Source organism: Nerophis ophidion, linkage group LG04 (genome assembly GCF_033978795.1).
Source record: "Nerophis ophidion isolate RoL-2023_Sa linkage group LG04, RoL_Noph_v1.0, whole genome shotgun sequence".
In the NCBI taxonomy this organism is placed as follows: Eukaryota; Metazoa; Chordata; class Actinopteri; order Syngnathiformes; family Syngnathidae; genus Nerophis; species Nerophis ophidion.
Genome location: NC_084614.1, coordinates 34,901,563 through 34,926,399, shown reverse-complemented (window position 1 = coordinate 34,926,399; position 24,837 = coordinate 34,901,563). Strand labels below are relative to the sequence as shown.

The following is a 24,837-nucleotide window of genomic DNA, read 5'->3' as shown; positions in this document are numbered from 1 at the left end:
CGCCCAGAGACAAACCTGCGATATATCGAGTATATTCAATATATCGCCCAGCCCTACTATGATGATATGATTTTCTTTTAAAAAGGCTAAAACAAAATAGACAAATACTTTGCAAAACAAAACAGTCACAATGTCCTGAGATGAAATTAGATTAGTTATCCATGATTATTCAGGGTGTAAAACTTGGGTCGGACCATTTCTGTGAGCGTGACGAAGAGACTTCTTATCTAATGACTTACAGTATTTGTCCATCGTATCTCAGCCGGCCCAATGTTATTTTCCACGTAATACTTCGTAAATATTAAGTGGAGCGCTATGGCTGATGACACTCGCCTTTCAAAATGTATTGCAGCATGCACCTCTGGGAAAAGTCAGAGCTCATCTATACGCACCGCTCGCTGGGACCAGGATTAGTTGTCTATGTGTTGGTCGCCAACCCGTCGATCAAGGTCTAGCAGTCGATCTTAAGGACACTACTGCGATCGCGAAAGTATTAGGAAAAAAAAAGATTACTATCATATCAGTACGCGATAAACCCTCCCGTGACCAACAGACCTGCAATCAGGCAAATATTATTCACACCTGAACATGCACGCACGCCTCAGTCTCTCTCTCTTCAACTTCACATACCGCGGCTCTCGACATTGCGGCCTCACGCCCCCGAGCACAGCTGGCCACTACCCCGCTCGTCTCGCAAACGCGCATTTCATGACGTGCTCAAAAGTCATCAAGCTGCAACAATGCATTAAGGCTGACTGTTGCAATGCATTGGACATTTTCTAGCATCTAATATCAAACAACTCTTCCCTCAACCACGGGTCCATGACCATCATCACTTGCTTGCGACAAGAAGTGAACTAGCCACAAAAAAGAGCTTGTGAACATCGCTCCAAAATACAGATTTTGTGTTGATTCATTGTGAATACAAAACTAAACATTGACTTATGCAAAGGCAGTAATATATGACGAAACAAGGGGGTAGCTTAAGAAAAACATCCCCTTTTATTCACTCTTTTATCACATAGATAAAACCTCCCAGGTGAACAGCAGATTTACTACTTCCGGCGCTGACGTAAGACAACCATGTGACCGGCGTCCCATATGGGACCATGGAATAAACAAATATACTACAGTATTAAGACTATAGTGGCCATAAACAATTAACTTCTATAGCAGGGGTGGCCAAAGTGCAGCACAGGGGCTATCTGTGTATATATGTATGTATATATAATTATATGTATATATGTATTTGTATGTATATGTATATATGTATATGTATGTATGTATGTATATATGTGTATATATATGTATGTATGTATATATGTATGTATGTATATATATATATATATATGTATGTATGTATATATTGATTTTTTTAAATATACAAACCCCGTTTCCATATGAGTTGGGAAATTGTGTAAATATAAATGGAATACAATGATTTGCAAATCATTTTCAACCCACATTCAGTTGAATATGGGCAACACGTGACAAGAAAGTTGGGAAAGGTGGCAATACTGATAAAGTTGAGGAATGCTCATCAAAGACTTATTTGGAACATCCTGCAGGTTTGCAGGCTAATTGGGAACAGGTGTGTTCCATGATTGGGTATAAAAACAGCTTCCCAAAAATTGCTCAGTCTTTCACATCTGTGAAGGCACCATTAATGCTGAAATGTACATACAGGTTTTGGAACAACATATGCTACCATCTAAGCACCATCTTTTTCTTGGACGCCCCTGCTTATTTTAGCAAGACAATGCGAAGTCACATTCAGCACGTGTTACAACAACGTGGTTTCGTAGTAAAAGAGTGTGGGTACTTTAGTGGCCCGCCTGCAGTCCAGACCTGTCTTCCATCGAAAATGTGTGGCGCATTATGAAGCGTAAAATACGACAGCAAAGACCCCGGACTGTTGAACGACTGAAGCTCTACATAAAACAAGAATGGGAAAGAATTCCACTTTCAAAGCTTCAACAATTACTTTCCTCAGTTCCCAAACGTTTATTAAGTGTTGTTAAAAGAAAAGGTGATGTAACACAGTGTTGAACATGCCCTTTCCCAACTACTTTGGCACGTGTTGCAGCTATAAATTTTTAAGTTAATTATTATTTGCAAATAAAAAATTAAGTTTATGAGTTTGAACATCAAATGTTTTGTCTTTGTAGTGCATTCAATTGAATATGGGTTGAAAAGAATTTGGAAATCATTGAATTCCGTTTATATTTACATCTAACACAATTTCCCAACTCCTATGGAAACGGGGTTTATGTATATATGTATATATATATATATATATATATATATATATATATATATATATATATGTGTATAGTCTGAGACCAAGGGTTGGTGACCACTGTGTTAGAATGTTATTGACATCTCACTTTAAGTGTACAGTATGTATAGGGTTTGTGTATACAATTAGTTGTGTAAAATGACTTCATCTTAAATCCCGCCAACAGGACTAAGTGCAGTGGAGCATCAATCAGTAGCAACTAGATGCATGTAGTGTTGTTCTGCCAACACAGCGGAGGACAAAGAAAACGCGAAGTGCTCTTTTCTCTTCATCTTACTCACATCTTCTCTACATTTCTGTGACACTTTCATTTCATCTCATAGTTCTCATTTGATGTTCTTTTCTGCTGTTTGCCGCAATGCCAAACATTGTTTTCTTTTGTCTTGTTGCCTCATTTTGTCTTTTTTTTTTATTAAAAGCTGCTTTGAAAGCTACAAGGACATTAAAGTTTCAGTGGTCCTATTAATCAATAACAGAGAGAATGGAGAGCTGAGCAACCTCAGGCAAGGTTCTTCATCTCTGACTACTCACCAGCAGCCTATTATAAGATCTGAATGAATCTCTGGATGGGCCGCGATGTTGTCATCATTAAATCGGGCTGTGAGGGTACCCGCACATTTCAAACCTGTTATATGATCCTCTCATCTGGTCTGATCCACCTTTGTGATCTATAATAAAGGAGGTGAGGGGAAATAAGTTGCAGAGTGAGCAAGTTTCTTGGCTGACTGTTCTTTTTTTTTTTTTATTCCATTCGCCCACATTTCAAACCATACCTCCTCTTTTCTTCCCCCCTTCACCAGTGAAGATGAAGAGGAAAAAAACATGAGACAAGTTTTTGTTGTCGCTGTCTTTTTAGTTTTCAGCCTCTCAGATGCTGATGGTTGATCTAACGCAGGAGGGTCCAAACTTTCTCTATGGTTATAATAATGATAATAATGGATTAGATTTATATCGCGCTTTTCTCTTGTTAGATACTCAAAGCACTCACAGTGAAGTGGGAACCCATCATTTATTCACACCTGGTGGTGGTAAGCTACATCTGTAGCCACAGCTGCCCTGGGGTAAGACTGACGGAAGCGTGGCTGCCAGTTTGCGCCTATGGCCCCTCCGACCACCACCAATCATTCATTCATCATTCATTCACCAGTGTGAGCGGCACCGGGGGCAAGGGTGAAGTGTCCTGCCCAAGGACACAACGGCAGCGATTTGGATGTCAATAAGTGGGAAGCGAACCTGCAACCCTCAGGTTTCTGGCACGGCCGCTCTACCCACTACGCCATGCCGCCCCATGGTTGTACATAAAAAAAGCCAATAAATGCTAAGCTACCTTAACAATTTAGTGTAATATTTAATTGTTAATCTCAAAAAGAATACATTTTATCTAAAATACGCCAGTGCTTCCCAATTACCTGTGGAGTTTTGCTATGTTTTCAAACAAGCGGGAGATATAGTATGTACCACTTTTAATGGGCATTTTAGGACATGACCTCACAGGAATGTTTGTGCTTCATTTTTGTTTTGGATTGGAAAAAATAAATGGGTCCCTGCGGTGTCCTATCAATAGTGAATCGCATCCAGTGTAATAAGTGCTGCTGTAAGAAAATAAAGCCAACGGAAATACCAAAACTATAGAAGAAAAAACAGCGCACACATTCTATTTTCCTGCCACACATCCAAACAAATATAAAGTTACAATGGCGGGTCCATGTAAAAAAAATAAAACATGCTAATTTGTTTGAACCGACAATATATCTGTGCATCAAGCTGGATTGCAAAACAAAGATATATCCAGATAATAACATTTATAATTTATATATTTTGATCAGTTTAAACATTCAGCGGCACATTCATTTAAAAAACGAATTACAATTTTTGCTTTTTTTTTTTTCAACAAAGTCACTGATTACTACTCACTGCAGATTTTATGAGATCCACCAAGCATCACTTACTGTACAATGTTTGCTGTCATTAGGATGCCGACTGATATGATGCTCATATATTCCCATTTAGATGAAGAATGACTCATAACCCTCGCAAGGCACAAAGGTAGAACCAAGCGTCTTTTTGTGTTTTTCTCGCCATTTCTGGGTCTAAATTGGATGCCAAAGTTGACCAGCTTGTCAGATTATGTCCTGATCCTTCTACTATCCAAGTGTGAGGCATTATTTGTGATCTGAAATTAACCTTTTACTTTCAAGGCATGAAACCAGCTCACCGCAGCCACTTGTGTCAATAACAAGCTGTTAGCTCCCTCTGATCACGGCACCGCTAAAAATGGTTTTTCTGCTTTAGCGCTTATAATAACATTATTGCTAATACTTGGATAATATTCAAGTCACAAAATATAAATGGAGTATTGCTGGGTTGGATGTATTTTAGATGGATTTATGGCCGGAATAGAGGACTTCTATTGACTCAGTTATAGGCAGACTTTTTATACAGTTATTTAGAAACTAGAATGCATTAAAAAAATAAATACATCCATTGTCTTGCCTCTTATATTGATTGTGAACGATAGGCTCCTTGGCACTTAGCCCTTCCCTTTGCCTTCCAGGAGAATTGGGACTAGACTTACCTTGATGTGAACGCGTAAAACCGAGGTGGAAGGGCTCGTACAAGGTGTAGGGGGGAGAATTGGGATTCTGCCTTATACTAAAAGAAAAAACGTTGCTTGGATGGCAACATACAGTATGCTCCAAAACCTGTATGTACCTTTCAGCATTTATAGTGCCTTCGCAGATGTGTAAGTTACTCATGCCTTGGGCACCAATACCCATACCATCACAGATGCTGCCTTTTGAACTTTGTGCCTATAACAAGCCGGATGTTTTTTTTCCTCTTTGTTCTGGAGGACACCACGTCCACAGTTTCCAAAAACAATTTTAAATGTGGACTCGTCAGACCACAGTACACCTTTCCACTTTGCATCAGTCCATCTTAGATGAGCTCGGGCCCAGCAAAGCAGGCAGCGTTTGTTGTTGATAAATGGCTTTCGCTTTGCATAGTATAGTTTTAACTTGCACTTACAGATGTAACGACAAACTGTAGTTACTGACAGTGGTTTTCTGAAGTGTTTTTGAGCTTATGTGTTGATATCCTTTACACACTGATGTCGGCTTTTGATGCAGTACCGCCTGAGGGATGGAAGGTCCGTAATATCATCGCTTACGTGCGGTGATTTCTCCAGATTCTCTGAACCTTTTGATGATATTACAGACCGTAGATGGTGAAATCCGTAAATTCCTTGCAATAACTTGTTGAGAAATGTTTTTCTGGAACTGTTGGACAATTTACTCACGCATTTGTTGACAAAGTGTTGACCATCGCCCCATCTTTGTTTATCAATGATTGAGCATTTCATGAAAGTTGCTTTTATACCCAATTGTGGTACCCACCTGTTACAAATTAGCCTGTTCAACTGTGGGATGTTCCCAATAAGTGTTTGATGAGCATTCATCAACTTTCTCAGTCTTTTTCGCCCCTTATGCCATCTTTTTTTGAAACATGTTGCAGGCATCAAATTCCAAATGCGCTAATATTTGCAAAAAAATAACGTTTTCCAGTTTGAACATTAAGTATCTTGTCATTGCAGTCTATTCAATTGAATATACACTATATTGCCAAAACTATTTGGCCACCTGCCTTGACTCACATATGAGCTTGAAGTGCCATCCCATTCCTAAACAAAAGGGTTCAATATGATGTCGGTCCACCGTTTGAAGCTAATTCAGCTTCAATTCTTCTAGGAAGGCTGTTCACAAGGTTGTGGAGTGTGTTTGTAGGAATTTTCCACCATTCTTCCAAAAGCGCATTGGTGAGTTCACACACTAATGTTGGTCGAAAAGGTCTGGCCAGCTTGGTTTGATCCAAGCAGCCACCTTACCACGGTGCGCCGGAGAGCAACCGAGTTAGAAGTTTAATACGGAAATCTAAAACAAAGTACAACTTTGGCCAGAAAAATAGTGGACATCTAGGAAGCCTGTGTTTTTGTGGTGTTTTCCCTATTAAAGGGTGTTTTTGTTATGTACAGGAGGAGTAGACGGCACAGACAACAAAGGGGCGTAGTTAGCTCTATGTATTGATTATATATATATATATATATATATATATATATATATATATATATATATATATATATATATGAAATAACAAACAATAATCGTCACGTGGAACAAAGGCAGACTGCAGGAAGGACGAAAAGGAAGACACGAGACCAATCAAACACGACGGTTGCGAACACACAGAGAGAGACCAAGGTTGCATATAGCTGGATGATCGCTTCCGGTACCCGAACAGATGATTACGTTCTGGCCCGGAACGCAGGAGATGAGTGGCCGTGGGCATGTCCCGAGATGCGCTGCTTATTGATGAATGCGCAGTGGCATGCACTTGCGCCGTGACCTGTACTTTGCTTGCTCTCTCTGCATCCTGTGGTCCATATCATAACATATATTTACAGACTCCACTCAGTAACTGTAATTTGAACCTTGTGCACTCTAAAATATTCCACATGCAACATCCCTCCTTTTAACCACATAGCGAGATTGTGGTGCTGCGTGAGATGTGTGTGTGTGTGTGTGTGTGTGTGTGTGTGTGTGTGTGTGTGTGTGTGTGTGTGTGTGTGTGTGTGTGTGTGTGTGTGTGTGTGTGTGTGTGTGTGTGTGCGTGCGTGCGTGCGTGCGTGCGTGCGTGCGTGCGTGCGTGCGTGCGTGCGTGCGTGCGTGCGTGCGTGCGTGCGTGTGTTTGTTTGTGTTAAGTGATGCTGTTGTCACATCCTATTTGTAGTCTGTCCTTTAGGCTCAACTGGGCACCCCATCCACTAGTGAGGTGATTAATTTCCACTTGTCTCGCTGCCCCTCATATCCTCTCCATCCTCCATCCTGCATTCTAGTCAGTGTGTACATGAGGGCGAGTGAGACATTTGCAGGCTACTCGCACGCACGCACGCACACACACACACACACACGCACACATACAAACGCTCATAAGACAAGCACAAACTCAGGTGAAGATCAATAAGAAGACATATACAGTATATTATTCAGCATGTAAAAGGTGGTTGTGTGAGATGAAGTTCCACAACAAGTGCAAGAAGAAATGTGCTTGAATGAGAACTGAGGTGACCCTTTCGTGAAAATGACAACTGCATCTCAGTGCTAATGGGCTTCTAGTGGCCGACTGTCCTCGCTTTGACACTGATGTCGACTCCACTTTCCTCTAAAACAATCCGGGCTAGAGTGACTGTTTAATAAGATTGCCATCTCTTAAGTCCCAGTTGAGGACACAATTAAATTTCATTGCACTGAGCAGTGGAATTCCTCTCTTCCTTTATGTAATCAGAAATGTAAGAGTCCCCTTCAGATGTCCTTTTATTATTCAATGCAACTGCATGATGTTTGTGTGCAGTTAGTAGTCGCAGGCTGTGTTTATTGCATGGACACAATTAAGTTCCTGTCGAAAGGCGCCGTGTCTCCTTAGAGCATTGTCGTCCTTACTTTTATTAGTGTTTTCATGTACATGTTGCTGCAAGAGGCGGTGGCTGCTTCTTCACGATTTATGACTTTCACCTGTTATTGTCTGATAGTATTACGTGGCGAGGAGAATTAGTCTGCACATTTAAATCTTTTGCACTTTGTAATTTATTATTTGCCTTGCACTCAAGCTCCAGCTGTTACAGGGGAACTCCCAGTTATCCACGCATAATTACAACCTATTTAGGAGTTATTTACACCCAATTTAAATCGCTCAACGGCAAACCTGTGCAGCTGCAGAAAGGTATCCTACGTTGTACAATAGTGTTAATGGTTACGATCTGCTTCATTAGGGAGGATATGATAGGAGGGGCTTTATTCATCCCACAGTGGGGAAGTTATGTGGTTGCAGTGCGGATGCAAAAATTCCACAAAAATAATGTATAAACAATGTGAAAGGGGGACACAATAAAGACCACAAAGGACATAAAATACATTAAAAGAGTACAGAGCTGATGCAACTAGCTGCCACTTGTAAATACAGCTTTATACATTTTGCGCAGATATGATAGCATCATGCTAAGACAAACAACACAACAAGACAAAAGCATAATTTCAACACCCACATACTGTACTTTGCAGTGGCCTCTGCGATATTCCACACCATCATCTGCTGGGATGGAGGGCAGAACGGCCATAGACGAAAACAGACCCAACAAAGCAACCATGAGAGCCAACTCGGCCAATGTCCAGTCAGAGCGGATAAGCGAGAATCCGTCATTCATTAATTCGCTCATTCAGCACCGTAAAACTTTGTCCATATCGCCTCCGGTTTTCCGAGCAGACATATATCCAGTTGCTTCTGCAAACATGGCCAATGCCAAAGTGCTAACCCAGGCAGATTTCAAAAGTTTACAAAAAAAGCTCCAAAAATCACAGCATACGTCACAAAAGTGCCACTCCTTTTTGTGCAGTCCTAAATGGGCCCGAACCAAAAGGCAAAAAACACATGAATACAAGAAGGAAAAACACAAAAGGGGATACACAAGAGCGCAGAGCTCCTGCAACCAGAAGCAATGACATTGGTGCAATTTTGAAAAAAACAAACAAAAAAACATCAAAACATTTATTTAGGTGATTAATCAGGGCGTCTGCTAATTAAAAAGTGAGTTTTTTTTTTGTTTGTTTTTTAAATATGTGTACTCTCGGGACATTACATTTTTTGTACAATCACTGGCCACAATTATAAAAACACACTTTTTTGTAAATTTACTGTGTGTCCACACCAAGCATTTACAATAATTCTCGCAATGCAATCACAGAATGTACAAAAAAAAAAATGCAGTTGACTTAGAGGTGTCCAAAGGGCAGCCATATGCACACTTTAACTTTTTTTTTTTTTGAATGGCCCATGGTACATTCTTAAAATACTATTTCTAAAAAAAAACAATAATATAAAGAATAACGAGCAAGCAAACAGGTGTAAGGCAAAGCTAAAAAGTTGAAATATTAATGCTAATAACACAAAGCTGACATGCAGGGTTTTTTGTCGTACATACATATATATATATATATATATATATATATATATATATATATATATATATATGTATTTATATATATATATGTATATATATATATATATATATACATATATATATGTATATATATATATATATATATACATATATATATATATATATATGTACATATATATATATATATATATATATATATATATAGATATATATATATATATATATATATATGTATATAGATATACACACATATACACACACACATAGTGTTGGTTTTGAAAGGTAAATATATCAGGGTATCCATTGCACCCAGTCACCCAGGGAGGGGGAGGTGTTTCTCATTGTCCCATTGGGTTAAGTTTTTTCCACAATATCATTGTGGTTCAGAAAAAGCACTGCACAATATGATGAAGTGTTTCTAATGTTTTCCCGCTTGGGTCTTTTTCTTCTCTTTTTTTATTGTTTTTTATTGTTGTGTTGTGTTGTTAATCTTTGTATTGTGTTTTGTTTTTGCTGGGGCCTCTTGAGAGGTCATCTTTGTAAATGAAAAGCTGTTCTCAATTGATCTTTCCTGGTAAAATAAAGATGAAATAAAAAACATTTAATTTTTTTATATTTTTTGTTTACGAACGTGTCCCGTTGGGTAGTAGGTCGAATTTCTGTGTAAGTCTGAACTTTTCCCTCTAGTAACATTCACACTGTACACAGAATTCTTGAAAAGTAATGAAAACAAATCATTAAATGCAAGTGTTAAATTTTATTAATAAAAAAAAACTTATCTTCCTTTTTCTACCTTTAAACCTTTATTATAATCTCAGCAAATGCATCAGGAAACTCACTATTTGCTTGATCATCCTCACTACTGTGGATCCTCGCCACATTGCGCTTGTGGCTTTACTCTATCACATTTTATTTTTAAAGCATAGTCTGTGTATTTTTGGCCTAAATTAAGCATGTTCAAGCATAAAAATAGAAAATGAACTTAAACTATCATTACAGTAGTATTGGCCAAACCAGTCAGAACAATAATAGTTATAGTATCGTGGCCGCTGATGGACCGTTAGCACCTAGACCTGCCTTTACCAGTGTAACTGGGACTGTGGGTGTTATTTCTAGCGTTGGGTACCTATCACATTTGAAACATCTATCCATCCATCTTCTATCGCTTATTCCCCATTGGGGTCACGGGGGGCGGTGGTGCCTATCTCAGCTACAATCAGGCGGGAGGCGGGGTACACCCTGGACAAGTCGCTACCTCATCGCAGGGTCCATTTGAAACAATATGGTACCAATTCCTGCTTTCTGGGACTCGATACCAGTACCCAGCAGTTTTATTTTTATGTACTTTTGGTTGTGTTAGTATGTGTTATAGGAGCCATATGTAATAATTTCATGTCAAGTCATCATTGAATGACCCTGATATGTCAAAAGGCATTAATAAATCATGTTCTTTTCAAATAACTCGATAACTGAAAACAGTAGTTCAGCCGGGATATGCTCATTTCAAAATTTGATTTACAGCCCCGAAATATTGTTATTGTTTTCATTTTTGATGCCCCGCCCTCTACCGTTTGACCAATTTGAAAGTCTGTGAGTGTGTCACATCCAGGTTGCCAGTTACGCACCACCCTATTCGTCTGGCTAATGTCAAAGGTAAAGTTAATAAACATGTCAGACCTCAACACAGACTGGTGGTCTACATCAGGGGTGGGCAATACATTTTTATCGTGGGCCGCATGAGCAACCCGAGCTCTGCTGGAGGGCCACATCGAGAATATTTCAATTCAATTTTGCTCAATATTACTTTTAATATACCGTAAGATAAATAGTAATAATAATAATAATAATAATGATTAATAAAAATAATAATCCATCCATCCATTTTCTACCACTTATTCCCTTTGAGTGGCTGGTGCCTACCTCAGCTACAATCGGACGGAAGGCAGGGTGCACCCTGGACAAGTCGCCAACTCATCGCAGTAAAAATAATAATATTAATTTAATTTAACCTAACTTAACTTTATACAAAAGCAGATTGCTTTTGATGGTTTTATTTCTAACACTGTCTTACACAACAACTTCCTGATGTATAATACAATGCAAAAATGTCAATTTGTGTACAGGGTTAATTTCTGTCACTTTATCCCGCCTCCTCTTTAAAAGTCCAACATTTTTCCTTGTCAGATTTGGACAACCATCTGTTGTCACACCTGCCTGCTTGTCCCATTTCAGTCCTACCATGTCCAAACACGCATTTACCTCTGACAACCTGTGGTTGTCCCTTTTAATTGACTGCATGGCTGCCAGCTCCTCCGTGATTTGAAATTCTGCAGGCGGGCGGTGTCACGTACACTGCAGCTCTCATCCAAAGCCAGCGAAAAAAAGTCAAAGTAGGCCGTTCTGTTTTTCAGCTGAAGCTCCAAGTTTCTAGCAATGGGAGAGTGACACGTTCTTAAATGCGCCCCTCTTCTCCGGGCATATCAGTGCAACAGAGTCCAATAAGCACTCCTTAATAAATTCTCTGCCAGAAAACACCTTACTTTTTCTGGCGATGTTGTGAGAAATGACGAAACTTGTCCTGACGGCTGCATATCTGGGGGTGTGAAATTTGGCAAAAAATCCTTCTTGGGTTTGCAGTTTTACCATCAACGCATCAGCCTCCCTTGCACACTCTTCATCAGACAGTATCCGGTATGTTTCCTCGTGCTTCGTAGTGTAGTGGCGATTCAAATTATATTCTTTAAACACAGCAACCTGTGTACCACAAATTAAGCACACAGCTTTACTTTTTAATTTCTGTAAAGAAATACTTGGCAGTCCATATCTTGTTGAAAACACGGCATTCGTCATCAACTATTCTTTTTTTAGCGTGAGCTGACATCTCGGTGGTAACCGGGCATCATTTGTCGCTGTGCACCTTCACTCACAGGTTTCACATGGACATACGTCCATAAATAACACTTTTCAAAACAAAAGCAGCACAGTTGTATTGCACGCACGACATAGATGTTTTTTAAAATGTATTTTGTTATTTGTGATTGCCGCTGTTTACATTCTCACACGCACGCGCATACATGCACACGGAAGTAATACAAATAATGCTTTTCATAACAAAAGCAGCACCGTTGTATTGCACACTCGACATGGATACTTTTTAAAATGTATTTTGTAATTTATGATTGGCCTCACACGGGCCGGACAGGGACGCACAAAGGGCCGGATGTGGCCTGTGGGCCGCAGAATGCCCAGGTTTAGTCTACATGAACATTGGGTCTGGTTGAATGTATTGAGGTGTCTCTTTCCCCTTGAAAGACAATATTGTTTTTTTAATCATTGACACTGTAATTGCTAAATATGACAAGGACTGCTTCTCTAATGTAGTAGTGCTTCCTTTGTCTGTTTCCCTCCTTTAGCTTGCAGCATGGGTGTGATGAAGCACTTGTATAATAAGTGGGGACAGGAGTCTGTAGTTTCTCCACAGAGTGCGCAATTCAAACTGAGACGGCCATTAACCTGCCACATTAAGCTGCATGCTGCCACCAAAAGACATGCGTTTGCCTCTTGGGGGTGACATTTAATTCAATGTGTGCTCAAATGTCTGTTACTGGTCCCACCCGTATGAGTTCTGATCGAAATACAGTCCAATTAAGTTGTTACAACAAAGTTAAGCTCATAATTAAGTTGTTACAACAAAGTTAAGCTCATATGTTTGTGTATGTGTTTTTGTGCATCAGACCAGTGCGGTGCTGTGCTCGGGAGGGTGCGCTCTGCTCGCTGTCAGTTCCCTGTTGGCCATCATCACCATCTTCCTGCCCGGCGGAGGATGTGAGAGGAGGATCTGCACCCTGGCTGGATACATGCAGATGGCTGCAGGTCAGACTCAACACACACTCTAATACACCATGGTGCACATACAGTACTAATACTGTACAATAGGATAATAGATTTGAATTCAAAAGTTGTCTAGACAAAAGTGAAAAAATCCTACAGTAAAAAAAATCATAAGAGAACGGAGGAAAGCAGCTGCTAAGCAACCTGGACGTGTTTGCTTCATTGTAGAGGTGAGGTCAACACTGATTTAGAAGCTGCAGTAAAAACATTCCTCCTTAAGAGCAGGTCATTGGTTACTTTTATATGCTTTTATTCACACTGAGACATAGTTTTACTGTATGCACAAAGCATAATTGTGTTGCATTTAGAACGCCTTAGGGCTTGTGTTTCTGCTGACTTTTTAGCGTTTTATTGCCAATCATGTCACTGTAGGATAGTATTCCAATGAAAACATTTTTTTGAGTGTAGTTGCAGCACTTAAAATTATTCAACTTTTATTTTTAATTACCGTATTTTCTGGACGATATGCCGCTACTTTTCCCCCAAGCTTTGAACACTTCAGTTTATACAAATGTGCAGCTCATCTACGGATTAAGCAAAGAAATCAAACGATATACTAAAATTATCCACTTTAAGAAACTGTTCAAACTCAAATTGTTTACAAAATACAATGAAGAAGAATATTGATAAACATCTTGAAGCCTTATTAAAAAGTAGAACATCTTATTTTTCTCATAACGGATGAATGAAGACATCAATGACTTTTCTGTTTTGTTTGATCAGTCGTTTTACTTCTGTGTTAATTAAAATGCACTGTTAAGGTGTGTAAATAAACATTTACAAAATCCTTCTATGTAAATATCTGTTATCACAACAGTTTGGTATATATCTACAGTTTATAGTATATTCAACAATATTTGTTTAATAATTTTCAGTGCAAATGCATCCACCAGAGTTTGTAGGATTATGCAGGCTTTTTTTGTGATTGTTGTGGCCTAAAATGCTGGAAATTGTGGCTCCTTTTTTTTTTTTAGAAAGATGTTTTGAGGCCTATTTTGTTGATAGTATTGAATTTGAACATTGAACATTTATTATCAATGTTTTGTGTGTTTCTTGTGACCTTAACCAAAAAAAAGCACATTGGAAAACAATTACTGTATTGATGTTTTACTCATTTTATATAGCACAGACTTAAAAGTTAACTTTTACTCGATGCAGTAAAAAGCACACACCTTCCGAGCTCATTGTCAAAGTACTGTATTAATAATAGTAATAATGAATTGTAATTACATAAAGAAACATTACCAATGGGTTCCTGATTGTCCGCTGTATGCTCTGTTGTCCACAAGTTGCAGATATTCTGCATGTTTATTTTACACTTGCAAAGTGTTTTTTCAACTTAAACATTGATTTATGTTCCAACACATTTACTCCAGCACTTTAGGAGTATATGGGAACTGTTGAGAGCGATCTGTAGTGGTATATTTTGTTGGTAAATTAGAAAAGATGGACAATTATCATCACACATCAACATCTCGGTTATGTAAAATTTAACTCTTTGCTAGGTCAGCATTGCAAATTAGAATATTTTTTAAATTGCCTTACCTGGATGAATAAATATATAAACACATGTTGACTAGAAAGCGAGGACATCAGTTTGTTGGTGTACATATATGACATTACCCAGAAGGCTTAGCGTCATGAACATGAAAAAGAAGTAGGTCTGAGCTAGACAGGAGGACAATAATCGTGCCCTTTGAGCACTGTTGTTGTTCCTGCTTCTTCTACACCAGGGATCCCCAAACTACGGCCCGCGGGCCAGATTCGGCCCACCAGCGTTCGAGATCTGGCCCGCGGGAAGTCCCAAGTTGAAAAAAATAAAATAATATATATATTTTTTTTTTGTTGTTAAAACTGTCCTTTATAATTCATTTTCTACCTCTTGTTGCTTGTTATTCTCAGACTCTCATAGCCGCTATAAAATGCATACACACACATATATATATATATATATATATATATATATATATATATATACATATATATATATATATATGTATATAAACAGCCCGGCTCCCGGCCAAATTATTTTAACCCAATGCGGCCCCCGGGTCGAAAAGTTTGGGGACCCCTGTTCTACACAATAAACACTAATAAGTTCTGAAATCACGCAGATTGGCCAAAATTTGCGGGGAAGTTGCTGGCATTGGATAAAGTTGTGAGGCCTGCTTAATTTGCGGGCATTTTGATTAATTTGCGCTAATTGGCACGATGGCAACACGGCATCTTCCTGGAGGGACTGATTTATCCGATAAAGCCCTGCTGAGACCACGTCATTTTTTGGGTGTTTGTTGCTTCAATGCGAATGAGCTGGGTTTGTCCATGTTTGAAAATTATTGAAAATTGTAATATCCCCTCGGGGATTAATAAAGTATTTCTGATTCTGATTTGCTTCCGACGTAGTGTGTTGCTCAAAGCGCTAGTGTGCACTTTATCTATTTTTGATATGCACACTAAACTCTACATTTGTCCTACAATATAATGTATATGTCATAGATCACGTACAGCAAGCACATGAATTGATTAACAAGTTGAAAAACATATTCGGGTGTTACCATTTAGTGGTCAATTGTATGGAATATGTACTGTACTGTGCAATCTACTAATAAAAGTCTCAATCAATCAAACACTAGCATAGCAATGTGAACTACAGTGCTAACATCACACTATTTGCTGAAGAAAACCAAAAAATAGTTGGATATTTTATACGATGTGTAGCAAAGCCTAATTTTTTGTCAGTCTTTTTTTTTCTAAGTTGTCCTGTTAAGTTTTGAGTGTATTATACTGTAATCATGTCAGAGGTGGTACTGTATGATGACCATGACAAAAATAGGGTTATTGCTTAGGACGTCATGAAAACCCTTCATTAAAATGAGGGACATAAACTAACGTGGACAAATTTAAATTATACTATTGTTATAACTTATTAAAAAGGAATTTGTAAATATAAGGGAACCCCTATTAATTTACCTTACACTGTAGTGAACAACCCTCCATCTGTGAAGATATCAATAAGCTATTTCTATTCCCTGCATGTGGCATTTAACTTATCAAAGACAATGAATTCATTGGGAAGGTTTACTATGCATTGAATGTGCAGAAACTTTCACACGGTAGATTTAAAGTGAAGCTGATACTCTCCAATCTTCTTCAGATCAGTGGCGCTCTGGGATGGTGAGGAGGAGTTTGTGGCAAAGCTACAGACTCTTGAGACTAGTGTGTGCGTGTGTGTGTGTGTCATTCTGTTCTCTGGTGAGGTGCTGTGTGTCTTTTGTAACAATCTTTGCCTAACAACAATGGAAAGTGAGGAACTGGGCTTTTGTTGTGTTTGTAGGTCAGCTCTTGTTCAGGTGGACGAAGGTTCCACAGCTTCCACCACAATATTGTGAGTGCTGAGGCCTCATGGCAAAGTACTTTGCAATGTATACTGTCAACGCATGGCTAATATTAGTATGTGATGTGGAGCAAGGTGGGATCATTAGAACGTTACAAATCCAAGCATAAACAAAACAACTAGCAACATTGAACAGGCCCTGGCCAGAACATGCTAAACATTGTTTGGCCAGTGGACTTTTTTCTGTTGCCACTTGTTAGTGCACGTGACTAATATAGGAGGTGGCCAATGCACAACTTAAGAAGTAATTTAATCAGCAATTGTGATCAAGATCTGACTTTGTTAGAGCCGAGTTTTTAACCTATACATTTTTGGGGTGAATTGTCAGACTTGTGACCATAAAGGTTTGTCGCCATGCCCCATCCACAATCTATGACAAATGGCTAAAATGCAATCAGTCTAGTTTCAGTGATTTTGGTTTGGGTAATTTTGCTCGAAGTCTATAGGCGGAGTTTGTCAAAGTATCACCCTTTGGCTAGTTCAAACCAAACTGACTTCCTTATTGTTTGCTGACATCAGTTTTTGAGACTTGTTTGTGCATCATATCATGACCGATGTCTACACCAAATTTAATGACAGTTGTTAATTTTTTTTTTTTAAACCCTGAAATTTCATTTTTTTACCGGGTCTATAAACTTTTGTTGAGTTTTTGTTCATCTCAAGTCCCACAAAAATGCAAGGAAACGGATGGAATAATAATTGCAATTCCAATAATACCTCTTTGACAGTGACCATCAAAACGTTGCATTACAGTAGTACTAGGGCTGGGCGATATGGCCTTTTTTTAATATCTCGATATTTTTAGGCCAAATCGCGATACACGATATACATCTCGATATTTTGCTTTAGCCTTGAATTAACACTTGATACATATAATCACAGCAGTATGATGATTCTATGTGTCTAAATTAAAACATTCTTGTTCATACTGCATTAATATATACTCATTTTAAACTTTCATGCAGAGAAGGAAATTACAACTAAGTCAATTGACCAAAACTGTATTTATTAAACAGTTATTAAGCAATGGCACAAACCTTCATGTCATTTCCAAATCAGAAAGGGAACGATTGTCAGAGACATTTTAAAACAAGCTATTAGTGCACTTTTGTGCATGATGTCACTAAGAAATAGTTCAATAACTGTCAAATAAAAATGAGCTGTATAATAGGAAATGAAATAGTGTTCGCTCTTTGCTATGTGGTAGGTTCCTCCGGACGTTATTAAATTCTGCTGTTGACTTGTTTGTACATATGGTGTACCCTTGAACTGCCCATCGAGGTGCCTAATTAACCCAGTTCCTGTTATAATTTACAATTGCTAGTCCGCACCATACTGAAGCAGGATGAATGCATAACGCCAGCTAAGGACATTAAAAATAATAACCAAAGCGTGGACATTTATCCATGAAATTATGGAGAGGATGCTGGTGGTGTGTTACCGCGATACTGCAGAAAGTCCACTCTCCATGGTAAATTTTATATTCCTTCATAAAACAACTACAGTTGTGTGTAGAACATTTTATTGTATTTTGTTTAATACAATAAAAAGTTAGTTTTTCTTTATAAACGGAATTATACTTGTTAAAATTCTGTTGTTTTGTGGGGTTCAAGCACAAATTAAATTGATTTTATTCAATGTGTTTCTCCATGAGTTTTTCAAGGTGCGAGCTGCGTCATAGAACAAACTAAACTTGTATTAACTGTGTATTACTTTTTAAGTACAGATCATTTTGATACAAGTCTTCTGTTGAAATTATAGTGCTATATTTAATGAAGTGTTCACTATACACACTCACTGTTCACTGTACAGTACTGGTCCTCGTGCTACCAGCACTAGAGAATGCTATACTTTGTGTTAAATGTAAAGGTTCATGAATTTAGGTAATAGGAATGTAGAGTTATTTAAAGATTAACTATCGTAAGTGGTCATCACCATAAAAAACACCGTTTTGACAGTAAACATTAGGGCTGTGAATCTTTGTGTGTCGCACGATTCGATTCAATATTGATTCTTGGGGTCACGATTCAATAATATGTCGATTTTTTTCGATTCGATTGGATTCTCGATTCAAAAACGATATTTTTCCAATTCAAAACGATTCTGTATTCATTCAATACATAGGATTTCAGCAGGATCTACCCCAGTCTGCTGACATGCCAGCTGAGTAGTAGATAAAAAAAAAAAAAGCTTTTATAATTGTAAAGGACAATATTTTATCAACTGATTGCAATAATGTAAATTTGTTTTAACTTTTAAACAAACCAAAATATGACTTATTTTATCTTTGTGAAAACATTGGACACAGTGTTTTTGTCAAGCTTATGAGATGCGATGCAAGTGTAAGCCTCTGTGACACTATTGTTCTTTTTTTTTTTAATTTTTATAAATGTCTAATGAGAATGTCAATGAGAGATTTTTAATCACTGTTATGCTGAAATTATAACTAATAGTGATACTGTTGTTGATAGTAATCATTTTTGTTTCACTACATTTGGTTTGTTCTGTGTCGTGTTTGTGTCTTCTCAATTGCTCTGTTTATTGCAGTTCTGAGTGTTGCTGGTCAGGTTTGGTTGTGGAATTGGATTGCATTGTTATGGTATTGCTGTGTAGTGGTTTGTTGGATTGATAAAAAAAAAGAAAATAAATAAATAAATAAAAAATAAATAAATTGATGTTTTAAAAATGACAATCGATTCTGAATCGCACAACATATTTGATTCGATTCGTATTCGAATCGATTTTTTCCCACACCCCTAGTAAACATACTCAAGAATGTGTGTGAAAGCAATACTTCTATGTAAGGAATTAAGCTAAAAGCTGCAAACATATTTGATTTATTATTACAAATATTTCTCATTGAGATGCACATATGGCATGTCCTGCAATGTTCACATGAACCCACACACATCGTCTGTGTCGGCCCATTATGGAGGTCCAGAATAAGAGGTAAACTTGCTCACCCTCCACTGGAGTAGCATGACGCTGCTCTCCAGTGGTTCAACTGCTGTGTGGTGCCATCAATGTTTAATGCTCCATGTGAAAGAGGCAAGACATTTGTGTGTGTTAAAGGCAGGAGCTTTTCTCTTTTCATGCATATTTCATTGGCTGCCTCTTTTTAGTGGTCAAGAACCATTGCATTCGGCGCTTCTATAGTGCGTGTGCGTCTGTGCGCGCGCGAGTGTGTGTGTAAACAAATGTGAGGATTTACCAGTTGTACTGAGGACATTTATTGAAGTGTGGTTTTGCTAATTAAGACTGCTTCAAAATGAATGTTACAATCAGGTTTAGATGGAGGCTTTAATTTCAGTGTTGCGGTTGGCTGCTTTCGTCGTAATGGGACAAATGATGGGAGGAATGTTTGATGTCAGTGAATGTTCTCACAAAGAAGACTTACCACGTTGCATTTTCTTTCCTCTCAGGCCACATTCTCCCATGTAGTGTGGTACGCTGATCCAGATTTAAAAAAAAGAAGATACTTTGTTGCATGTTTTGTATTCATTGCACAGTAAATGACATAATACATAAATATGGGCCTTTCTAGGCAGCTATCCTCAATCAATAAATCAATCAAACTTTATTTATAAAGCACTTTTCATACATGAAAGAAATGCAACGCAAAGTGCTTTATAAAGTTAAAAAGAATACCCCGATGACCCAGAACCCCCATTATCACATACGCACGCACGGACACAGACACCAAACACACACACACACACACACACACAACACACACTCATATGCAACTATATGAACAAATGAATGCATGGCTGAAAACAGAGGAGACGTGATCACAGGAGCCACACACATTACGACACATAACTCAAATATTTCTAACTAGTTGAAGATGTTGGTGATTTGTTATATTTACAAAGCTCAGATTTCATGAAACGCTTCAAAAACATATTTTTAAAGAGCGCTGTTGTCACACACAGATACACTGTTTATACTGTACATACGGAGGAAGATAGAAGAGCCGAGATAGCAACACATTTTTTTTACTTTTCCACACTTATCCGACTTAGGTCGGTGTAGTTTTCACATTTGAGCTCAAGTGAACCGCATCGCTCCAGAGTTCACATGCAAGCTGAGTTAAACAAAAAAGTCGATCTCAGACTAGGCTCCTATGGGGAGGACCGCTCAGTCTGGGGCCAAGAAAAAAAATTGATAGCCGCGATAAGCACATACACACATGTTACGACACAGAAACCACAAGACTTGCAACACTTAACCGTCCTACCAGTTAAGTGTTGGCAAAGGCGTGGGGGGTATGCATGGATTTGTTCGGTTCATGGTCCATGGTGTGTGTGTTGTTATGTCTATAGGCCTAGAATTGCTCTACAGGCACGGCGAACATCAAACCCCCAGGTGTTGTTGAAGGAGGGAATTTAGAGCAGCTATAACTGTGGTGTCCTCCTGGGATGTTTAGAGCATGGCCTCACCGAGGCCATTTGAGGGAGTCGAATTGTAAATAAGGATTGTTGTTTTCCAGGCAAAAATACAAATTCCAATGGCTTGTCTGATCTTAATCATCTATTCTGACTCTCAAGTTGATCAATCTTTGCATTTCAGAAAGCCTCTCCATGATGTTGTCCAGTTTGCTACAGGCAGATTGTGGGTTCCTTGAACGGTTTCCAACGTCTTCCAAAATGTCGATACACCAAAGCAACGCTCAGTCCAATCAGCAGATGCCCTGCAATCACGGTTCCAAATAGATACAGTACATATCTTCCACTTCCTCGACAGAAAGCAGTGAGAGGCACTGGATCCGCCGTTTTTCCCACGAGTCCCTCATGTACCCAGCAGCAAATGTTCCGTCAGGACGGACATGTTCCAACAAACGTCTGCTCCTTGTAGAGAACATTTTTTAAATTACATTGAGAGTCCAGTTGATCAATTCCATGTTCAGATGTTTACTTTTCGGAGACCAGCGCAAAAAGAGAGGCTTTTAAAGTATGGAAAATTCCAAAAAGGCAAGCAGGGCAGAAACAGAGAGGGAGGGGAGTGTGACCGCCTTCGCCTAGAGCCAAGAAAGAGAAGTAGTAGTTTGCAATATAACAAAACATTTTAAATAGTTGAACACTATGGCTGCAACTAACTAAATAACTATCTAACTGAACTAATAGACGACTAGTCAACAATTATTTTTTCAATTAATCGACCAGCTTATGATCTGCTGTACACGTTTGAGTTTGACGTTGAGTTTGCAGCCTGATTTTAAAACATTGCCTTACTTTTAAAATCCGACACAAATATTTTGAAAACAGCTGCTGTTTCTTTTGTTTAATTGACAAAGCTGCTATCGAGGAGAATATTTTAGACTTAAAATGTTTCTTTGGGACTTTCATGGGGCTTGACATAAAAAGAAATCGCCTGAAGCACCATTTTCTGTGCTCCTGAAAGAAATATGAGCCATGCAGTGCCTTTTTTTCTCCAAGTAATGGGAGATGTTTGTGTGTTTCTTCTGAACCTGCAACAGTTGTGTGTGTTTTAGTGTTTTATTTTGAAAACACAGCCAAGGTACTCAAAAAATGACTGTAGGAACATTCTCTCTTTTTCATCTTTTATCTATTCATTGAGGTCCAGTTGAGAGCAAACTCTCTTTTCCAATGTCACCTTGATGACAACAAATTACTGAAAGCAAACTGTGAACATAAAACAATGCAGCAATTCAAAACTACATTTAGATTGTTCGGAGTTGCAAAATACTCAAACACTATTTTTCCAACGTTCATCATAACCTATGGGAAATTAAGAAGTAAGATATTTTAGGTTTGGCAACTTTTTTTTAAAAACTACACTGTAATTGAAATATAATTTTTGTACTGGTCTAATTTTGAGATTATTACAAATACATGCGGATTTAATTGATTAATATTCTGAGTCAATACAGTTTTAGTTAGTAAACCAGATTGAAGGAAAGCTGTAGCCATTTTACTCATAAGAATTAATGTACTGCTAATGAAATTGTTCCATACACCCAAGAATATTAACAGAAAACAATTTCTTTATGGGATTAGTTATCGTTTTAAATGCAGAAAACAATACAAACATGAATGACAAATTAAATGGATAAATGTACATATACCATCACTTTTACTTTTAAGACATTTGCAGACTTAAGAGTTTCAGCTTAGGGAATGTGAGTGTAAGGAAATGTTCCACCACACTTCCTTAACTTCCTTCCAGTCCAACTGTAACTTCCATACACATTCTCTCACTAAAAGTGTCCTCACATCTCAGTGCCCATCGGTGAGATTTGTTTTGTGCGTTCACATTATTCTTGGAATGGAAAATATTGTGTGTTTATGTCTTGTGTTGTTATGCCAGTGCTTGGTAGGCTCAGCTTGCTGTTTCAGGGCTCCCTTGAGCAAAGCGGCTATGCAGATGTCCTCCGAAGCGTGGCGATGAAAATAGGGAGTCGCTTTGATCAAAGCACAATGCTGTGTTATTTCAGTGCCGGTTGCCGCTGCCTGAGCCCATATGATACTACGCCAGCTGTCAATCATTCCCCTGATACAGATGAACGCGTCAGGCTGCATGAAAGCTGTGGAGTCCATTAGCACAACATGTCCCCTTCAACAACTTAATTACAGTCCGGGAAGTAATGACAGGCCATTACTTATGTCAATAATACTTTGTGGACTGATTTGACTTTTCTTAAATAGCAAACATCACTAAAATTTTGCTTTATGGATTCTTCAAGGAACCTTTCATGTGCACGTTTTCCAAATTCTGTTGTGATGTTGACAAAAGAATCACCAAACTGATGAAGAGAAGGAGCGGGCACCCCCTGCTTATATGTCTTGTATGAAATTATGACTGTATTTTACATTAAACAGGTCTTAAAGGTATAGCATGATGATTGGTTGGTGCTATGATGAGTCACAATTGCCTAAGGTTAGGGCGATCTTGCACATCGAAACCAGGAAGTAAAATCTTTACAGACATGCACTCATGTCACATGACGACGAGGGACGCTTCAAGCTGATGACTCAAAAAAAAGAAACATACTAGCGGCGGCATGGCAAAGTGGGTAGAGCGGCCATGCCAGAAACCTAAGGCTTGCAGGTTCGCTCCCCGCCTCTTGACATCCAAATCGCTGCCATTGTGTCCTTGGGCAGGACACTTCACCCTTGCCCCCGGTGCCGATCACACTGGTGAATGAATGATGAATGAATCATAGGTGGTGGTCGAAAGGGTCGTAGGCGCAAACTGGCAGCTTCGCTTCAGTCAGTCTACCCGAGTGCAGCTGTGGCTACAAATGTAGCTTACCACCACCAGGTGTGAATGAATGATGGGTTCTCACTTCTCTGTGAGTGCTTTGAGTATCTAATAATAAAAAAGCGTGATATAAAATTTAATCCATCCATCCATTTTCTACCGCTTATTCCCTTTGGGGTGGCGGGGGGCGCTGGTGCCTATCTCAGGTACAATCGGGCAGATGGCGGGGTACACCCTGGACAATTCGCCACCTCATCGCAGGGCAATCTAATCCATTATTATTATTACTTGAAAATGATCATTGGAATTCTCTCCCGCAGATTAGATTTTTCCTTGAGTGATGATGATGATAAAGTCCAGGAAACCCACAACAATGTGTGTCCTTAGCCATTTTTAGACAAATGCGTTTAGAGAAAACAATGTCCAAAACCTTAGTTTTTAGTTGTTTACTCTGTAAACCTAAACAATAACTGCGGACATCAAGAAGACGTCAAACACAAATTTAGGAACACAAATTAAGGGAGTTGAGGTCTGAAAAGTTTTACTGCACATAACTATTATTAACTGTTCCCAAAAAACACACACACTATTTTTTTTTTGTTAGTTTTTTTTGTCAAAATAAAGAAAAATGCTGTTTTTTTTTGTAGGCAAAGAAAATGAATCACATTATACGGACGGATCAAAGATAAGGCTAAATAAAATAAATACATACATAACTAGTAGTTTGGCTTACTATATACAAGTAGTACCATTGGGTTGAGTTTTGTCCTGCCCTGATGTGGGATCTGAGCCAAGGATGTCACTGTGGCTTGTGCAGCCCTTTGAGACACTTGTTATTAAGGGCTACATCAATAAACTTTGATTGATTGATTGACAAGTACCTTGGCCGTCCACTGTGCCTATGATGATCACGTAATGAAAGCAAATTTGTCTATATATATATATTTTTTCATCTTTCTCAGTCTAGCGTAGCATTAAGCAACATAATATGCATTGTAAAGAAATATACTTAGCAACAAA

At 38.5% G+C, this 24,837-nt stretch overlaps 1 protein-coding gene across 2 annotated transcripts in view; it reads left to right on the top strand.

The window, feature by feature from the left end:
* Positions 1-24,837, top strand: part of LOC133551324 (LHFPL tetraspan subfamily member 7 protein) — a 282,153-nt gene that overhangs the window by 54,511 nt on the left and 202,805 nt on the right. The window contains exons 2-3 of one of the 2 annotated variants that reach the window (XM_061897916.1): positions 13,043-13,181; positions 21,166-23,645. In XM_061897916.1, the coding sequence (XP_061753900.1) occupies positions 13,043-13,181; positions 21,166-21,308 (282 nt within the window). In that variant the 3' untranslated portion in view covers positions 21,309-23,645. Of the gene's footprint in view, positions 1-13,042; positions 13,182-21,165; positions 23,646-24,837 lie in introns of those variants that run through there. The other variant, XM_061897915.1, reaches the window with a different exon arrangement.